Below are 7641 nucleotides of genomic sequence, written 5' to 3'. Positions count from 1 at the left end.
CTTTTGCACATTGATATCCTTAATAGGTATAATTTTTTTCTATAGCTATTTTTTATGGCTCTTTGTTTATCATAATATTGTTGATCAATTTGCACCTGTCGTCCAACCTCATCTATATCGAAATACAACCATTTTCACCTATCACTCGCACCTTTTGCAGTTGGTGACATGTTTACCTGTAATAACTAACTGACTAGTTACAATAAAACAAGACTTTTTCTTTAGTCTTAAAACGTCACTTTATACCTCAAAACATACTTAGAGCTTTTTTAATATGTAAAGAGTATACACTTTTTTAATGATATATTTTTTATATTGTTAAAATAAATTTGCGAAAAATTTATCAAAATTGTAGTTATCAAGATACTATCATAGGTATTCAAACCTTTAATTGTTTAGGCATGAATGGCGTGAAAACAATCGACAAAACATGATATTTACGCGTATATTAACTTTGTATAAACTACTTATTATGGACTAAAAGTATTTTGTCTCAGCAACGCACTTATTTTCCCATTTAATGGTTGTTATAAAACCTTAGTCATGTGGATTAATTAAGCCAATATATTTCACAATTTAAATTATTCTATACAAATAGGTATTAAGTACAAACTATATAGGCCTACAGGGTGCCTCATCTAAAGATATCTAAAGATTTTAATTGAATTGTAATTTCGTAAATGTCTTCTTAATAAACACCTTTAGACTGTTTACCTATGCTCGGCGTCTATTTGGGTTGGGTAAAATATTTTAAGAAAAAGAATCGCTAAAGCTAGGACGCTAAAAAGGATCGATGAAATTTATTTTGATGAGCCTAGAAACATCAAAGAGTAAAAGCAATGAAAGCTTTAAATGTCATGGCCAATGAATGCAAAAGGTCATTTCAACCCGTAAAAAGTCACAACTTCAGCGGGTTCATAGTAGATAAAACCTAAAAGTATATCAGGGATTCCGACGGGCAACGGCTAGTCATCATGTAAAGAGGAGTTGAAAACAAACACATATGCTTATATTAATATTACTTTATTCAAAAGCTCTCCTTGTTCGTTTTGAAAAACTACATAGTATACAAATATTGGTCTTATAATTACTTTCAATAAAATTGGTAAGTGTAATTAATAAAAATATCACTTCTAGGCAAAATATTTGGTAAAACACACATTTTTCCCATATACACTACAGTTTTTAAAGGGCATTATTACTTTATATTTATTGTTAATATTGAGTCCCACGGTTCAGCTTTCCTTATAGAAGACTGACAGAACTTACCAATACACTTTATTGCAAAGTACCGTGTGTCCTAGATCAGTGGAAACACTTAAATTGTTTATGATAAGAAAACATTGCCCTGGATAGGCTTAAGTTTGATTTACTCGTCCTTGTTTTTAAAATATTGGGTTCCAAATATATAAATACGTCACAACTAAGTTGATTGTTGAATTGTTGAACTAAGTTGAACTAATTTAATTGTCATAAATAAATGTAAAATTCATTTTCAGATCTAATATGATTGGAATGCTACACAAGATACCATGGCTTTAGCACTGAAATCATGAAAATAGCTTGCACCACTATTATGTACCTATTCACTTGAATGATTTGCGCAGCGAGATAACCAAATTAACAGACATCTCCGCGAAACTGTTATAGATGCCTTTTGTTGCTAGAGTTATAATTTTAAGGCATTGCAATACAAATTGGACACACGGACAACCATTTAACCTTAAATGTTTTAGGAAATCAGTACAAATTTAACAGTACAAAAATGCTTATTTACACATTATTTACAGCACCAACACACGATGTTATTTACGAAAACATTTTAACTAACCAAGTTACAGTATATCATGTAAGTGTTTACATAAATTAAACGTATACTAAATATGGACAGTATAACAAGCTGCCTACTGTAATAAAAAAAGATGATAATAAGTTAACAGTTGTGGTTCCAACTCAAACGTTGTTTCTAAAGAAAAGTTTATTTTTATTTTTAACATTACAAATGATAACAAAAATATAATAACAAAGAGCTACGACTACGTTTGAGCACACACCATCTCATACATCTTCACTGACAGGGTTTCTTCTGAAATGAAATATGCATAACAATAACATTGCAGATTTCAATCGATAACCTTACAATTTGACCAGAGTCTTCGACTGCATTAAGGGTTTATAAGACTTTAATTTTGTTACATGTAAGCAATGAAAGAAATTATGTTTATCAGCCTATGTCAGAAGTTGTGAGTTATACAGAAACGAATTAATGCCTTCAAAATATAATGTGGAAAATTGTAACGGTTAAATCATAATACAATTTTATATTATATTACCAGTCACACCCTTACACATTGTGTTCAGATTTTGGCTTATACTTTATTATTTGCAATGACTGATTATATCGATCATGATAGCTTAATATAACTGGAAGTTTGAGGGTTTCATGATAACTATTTTCCATTCAATTGTTTATTTTCTACATAACAATAACATTGTTTTTAAGCAACGAGACAATAGAAATTATAATCAGGATATTTACCAAGCTGATTTTATTTTTTTTTTTATTGGCAAGGACAAAAGGGAAAACTTTTGTATCTAAACTTCATACAGTTTTTAACTTCATACAGTTGGAAATGTAGTAAGATTTACTTCCAGATTCGATTTCTTTTGCAGTAAATATCTGGTCGATCAGCATCGAAGTAACGAGTTACAAACAATACTTGTAATTGTCCCTTGTCAGTACAGTCATCGCCAGCTCGTCCCCCGTGTTGTAGAGGTTGTTGACCCAGACTAGCTGCCGGGCTGAGCTGATTGCTCCGATTGCTCCACGCAGATGCGGGTTGGGTCTAAGGGTTGCGTGTCTCCCTCCATGTATCGCTCCTGCAACATTGCTGTTTAATTATCCCTTGTCAGTACAGTCATCGCCAGCTCGTCCCCCGTGTTGTAGAGGTTGTTGACCCAGACTAGCTGCCGGGCTGAGCTGATTGCTCCGATTGCTCCACGCAGATGCGGGTTGGGTCTAAGGGTTGCGTGTCTCCCTCCATGTATCGCTCCTGCAACATTGCTGTTTAATTATCCCAAGAGTCTTAATATTTTGCAGTTGTCTTATTTATATCTATCATGGTATGCAACAATGTTTTTATATATTTATACACACTTACTCGTGTGTTTTTAAAGTATCCTAATTAAAATCTTACGAGCTCAGTCAATGTTTAATATAGTGGTACGATGCAATTTATACTATTCCAAATGGCAGAATAGGACCACAGTCTTCCCTGGTTTGTAAGATAACTTCCCAGCTTTTCCAGTAAACAATTAATCTAGAATTATATTTTTCGTTGTATTGGATGCACTATTGCATAGCAAGAAATCTTTCCTACCAAACTTTTGTGTTGAAATGGGTTCATTCTCAGAACACCTCAATTTTCAATTTGAATTTAAAGTGATTAATTATAAACTTGAACTTACATTGAAGTTAATTAAATAATACAGATGAAATAATTCAATCAGCAATTTCCTCTCAAAATATCTCATTTGCGCCCTAGAGTTGGAATGGATCATTCCTGCTCGCTAAATCAGCTGATTTCTCAGTTGGGGTTTCTACACCAACCACAGCCGCTGTTACAGTACATGAAAACCGGTAAACAAATAACATAATCCAAAAAAAGAAAACATAACCTAAATGACATTTTATATACAACTAAAATTTTATCGGTGTATAACTAAGTTAATAATTATGGTGCTAGGAAAAATCTTGTGTGTATTACGAGCGCAAACACACAAAAATAGCTATTTAATCATGACAAAAATAAGATGTATGTTTATAAAGTACCGTTGAGTCGCCTCCACTCTGTTTACTTCTACAAGAACTCTTAGTGTGATTAATCGGTCCCAGGGGACGCCACCATCTCGGCCTGTCAGGCTTGCTGTCTTCAACCTCACCATCGGTCCCGCACTCCTGCAACAGGGAATAAAAACATTCACTCAGCTGAAAACTACAAGTTGTAAAAACCTTGATTAGTAAATATAATCTTAGGTCAACAATTGCCTAATTAAGATAAGACATGGCAACGTATTTATATTTTTAATTTGATCAATTTCATTACCACTGATTTTACTCATTGAGTTTTGACCAAAATACTCGTAAAACTATGATTTTTAATACTGTTATTTAACATCAGCAGAGTTTCAGGGTAATCTTCCTTCCCTCGGTTGAACTATTACAGGATAGCTGCAGATTATTATTATTACTGACTGGGAAGGTGGCATACAACTATTCCCACTCATACAACACTCATCCTTCACTCATAGTGGCGTAAATAATTGGTAATTGATTGAATGGAATTGATATTTATTTTATATGCATAAATTTTGCTAAATGCCAAAACTAGTGAACCGACTGAAGTAGTGCACAAAGGTTGTGAACCTTGCCAATAACCTGGCTTATCAGTGTTTTAAAACTTCATCGAACTATACCACATATACGTCTAAACTATTGTGTGGATGCAAGTTTGACTATTAGACTTGTTTATAAACTATTTACACGGATTAAATCATACATATGAGTTCTACTTTTTATCCTAATATTGGACATTTAGCTTACAGGGTGGTGAGTTTGGTAGACATGGGCCGTGGTCTGGCTAGGCTTGTACAGGTCCCAGCTGTGCACGTACAGCTCCGCCACATGTACTAGGCGTCGACTGCTGCTGTGACGACGGTTCATCAAGTACCATCTGGATAGGGAAGTACAACGTATATTACAGGTGTTTTCATGATTGTATTTGCGATATGAACTCGAGTTTGTGGTCAGTTTTAATCCATGAGTTACTCTGTGATCAAGCTATTTGCCTATCCACCTATTTAGCAAGAGAATACTCATTCGGATATTTTCACAAATAATTCTCTCATCGTGGATACTGCTAAGTTAGATGAAACAAATTCGATATCGCCACAACTACTTTACTGGCAACGAAAATCTATACTTTGATGTTAAACCAGACTTTATAGCATAGTTTTACAAAAATTTTAATAGAGTGATATATATATATTTTTATTGTGAACTAGAACCTCGACAGACTGTGTTCAAAATTTGCAAAGTAATGTCAAGTACCTTTAAATTACATCCATTAGTTTTCTGGGAATAATTTGTTATTTTAACTAATTTATCCATATAGGATTTTAGGATTTTCGATTATTATCGGCAACCAATAAGAGCTAAATAATGGAACAATTTAAACTAGTAGAGAAAAACACAGATAAGCTAGATCAATTTTGAAACATGTATGAGTAATACTTCAGCCTCAGTTGACACATTACTTATTTATCTTCCCTCAAAGACCTTAAGATGGAACATAAATTCAGAAACCAATTCCACGAGACAGTCCAATTAACGCTCAAGAGAAATTTGTGTAAGCTTTGGAATTTCCAAGTTGACTTGTTTCGCTTGTGGCAGTTATGTTACCCAAGTAATTAACCACAACGTTTAATGTCACTTTGTGATAAATGTTGCCTGTCACCTCACTAGCGGTAAGAAATGGAAATAAATTACTCTTTTTCGTTTTAGGGAGCCATCCCTTTAAACGTTAAATCTAACTTGGTGAGTCATGAATAATTACTTGGTTCACCAATGCACCTTTCTTCATCGGACAGTCCTTTTAAATTGCATTAGTTAGAGGAGATAAAATCATATCAAACTAAAAATTTATTTCCGGTTTAATTTCAGGCATTACAGCACTATTTTATATGCGAATATATATAATGTGAAGCAATACCAAATTAACATAAATTTGAATAAGGTTAGTTAACAGTGATAAATCACCTTAGCTGGTTTAATATTTTGTTTTTGTTTTTTTTTCAACTATGGTTAACCCTATTTAATGTGTTAATAATATTTAAATACATGTAAATACACGTGAGCAAGTTTTCCGTTCGATGTATCGTTTAGTCCGTGTTAAATGTATTGCAAGTGCTAGAACCTCAAATCAGGCTTATGTCTGCAAGGCCCTATATTTTTCTTTTGCACATTCTCAAACGTATTTAGGCTGTCGTAGTTATAATTTAATAATTAGTTATTTTGTTTAGTTCGTCAGCCTAGTTTGACATCTTACTTGAAATAAGTTTATATGTGAGCTATTTCGTTTTAGACACCAGGTTTTCCAGGTAATCATGTCAGCGTGAACCGAGAATTAAATTTCCTTCTTTCATCATCAGCGAAAATGACCAATGGAAAAATGTGGAAAAATCTGCTTAACAATCAGCTTCTAGGTATCTTTTGATTTCTTTACCTTATCAGGAACTGATGTAGCCTGGCTATCTGACCCTGGGCCCTTAGACAGCGCGCTACTCCCAGTGTCGCTGATAAGTGGTTGTTCTGTAGTCTTAATGCTCGCAAGTAGAACATCAGTGCTAGTCTTGGTATCCCTGTAAATGTACACAGCATAATATATGTAACAATTCCTTACTGTTGATGCACTATGTACACAAACTATGTCAGTTTCTGTTAATAGCTTATTTAAAATTATGCTTTCGCCATATGTACCGGAAGGAAACACATAGATCATAATAAAATGTAACTAGAACGTCTGTTGGAGGATTTATTATCTCAGAACTCTAACGGTTAATTACGACGTACCTCTCTCGTGCAGCCATGTAGCGAAGTAGGCTTGGTAGTCAGGTGAGGTTGGTATCAGCTGTGTCACGTGATAGAGCAGTCGGGCTGCTATTGGTGGAGACCTGAGCTTGGCGAGGACCAGGTATGCTGGGCTGTATGACGTGTCCAGCCTCAGACATCTCTCTAGCATCGTCACCGCCTCCATCGTGCGGTTCATCTTCCTGAACATTCAACAGAATCGTTAGTTGGGTCACGTGATACAACAGTCGAGCTGCTATTGGTGGAGACCTGAGCTTGGCGAGGACCAGGTATGCTGGGCTGTATGACGTGTCCAGCCTCAGACATCTCTCTAGCATCGTCACCGCCTCCATCGTACGGTTCATCTTCCTGAACATTCAACAGAATCGTTAGTTGGGTCACGTGATACAACAGTCGAGCTGCTATTGGTGGAGACCTGAGCTTGGCGAGGACCAGGTATGCTGGGCTGTATGACGTGTCCAGCCTCAGACATCTCTCTAGCATCGTCACCGCCTCCATCGTGCGGTTCATCTTCCTAACATTCAACAGAATCGTTAGTTGGGTCACGTGATACAACAGTCGAGCTGCTATTGTTGGAGACCTGAGCTTGGCGAGGACCAGGTATGCTGGGCTGTATGACGTGTCCAGCCTCAGACATCTCTCTAGCATCGTCATCGCCTCCATCGTGCGGTTCATCTTCCTGAACATTCAACAGAATCGTTAGTTGGGTCACGTGATACAACAGTCGAGCTGCTATTGTTGGAAACCTGAGCTTGGCGAGGACCAGGTATGCTGGGCTGTATGACGTGTCCAGCCTCAGACATCTCTCTAGCATCGTCATCGCCTCCATCGTACGGTTCATCTTCCTGAACATTCAACAGAATCGTTAGTTGGGTCACGTGATACAACAGTCGAGCTGGTATTGGTGGAGACCTGAGCTTGGCCAGGACCAGGTATGCTGGGCTGTATGACGTGTCCAGCCTCAGATATCTCTCTAGCATCGTCATCGCCTC

General features: G+C 36.1%; 2 protein-coding genes across 2 annotated transcripts in view; both read right to left on the bottom strand.

The window, feature by feature from the left end:
* Positions 1 to 1406: 1406 nt before the first annotated feature.
* Positions 1407 to 7269, bottom strand: LOC128988078 (uncharacterized). Its single transcript, XM_054409275.1, has 5 exons — positions 6632 to 7269; positions 6285 to 6420; positions 4604 to 4733; positions 3833 to 3958; positions 1407 to 3053 (listed from the first exon to the last, which is right to left on the bottom strand). The coding sequence occupies exons 1-5, from the start codon at positions 6837 to 6839 to the stop codon at positions 2964 to 2966; spliced, it is 690 nt and encodes a 229-aa protein (XP_054265250.1). The 5' UTR covers positions 6840 to 7269; the 3' UTR covers positions 1407 to 2963.
* Positions 6861 to 7641, bottom strand: part of LOC128984194 (protein O-mannosyl-transferase TMTC1-like) — a 167217-nt gene continuing 166436 nt past the window's right edge. Inside the window, exons 13-14 of the mRNA XM_054403490.1 lie at positions 6947 to 7163; positions 6861 to 6881 (exon numbers count right to left, since the gene is read on the bottom strand). Of these exons, the coding sequence (XP_054259465.1) occupies positions 6861 to 6881; positions 6947 to 7163 (238 nt within the window). The remainder of the gene's footprint in view (positions 6882 to 6946; positions 7164 to 7641) is intronic.

This window comes from Macrosteles quadrilineatus, unplaced genomic scaffold (assembly GCF_028750875.1).
Source record: "Macrosteles quadrilineatus isolate MER2022 unplaced genomic scaffold, UCM_ALF_1.0 Scaffold_2__2_contigs__length_208266976, whole genome shotgun sequence".
In the NCBI taxonomy this organism is placed as follows: Eukaryota; Metazoa; Arthropoda; class Insecta; order Hemiptera; family Cicadellidae; genus Macrosteles; species Macrosteles quadrilineatus.
This window is presented reverse-complemented; position numbering and strand designations above follow the sequence as displayed.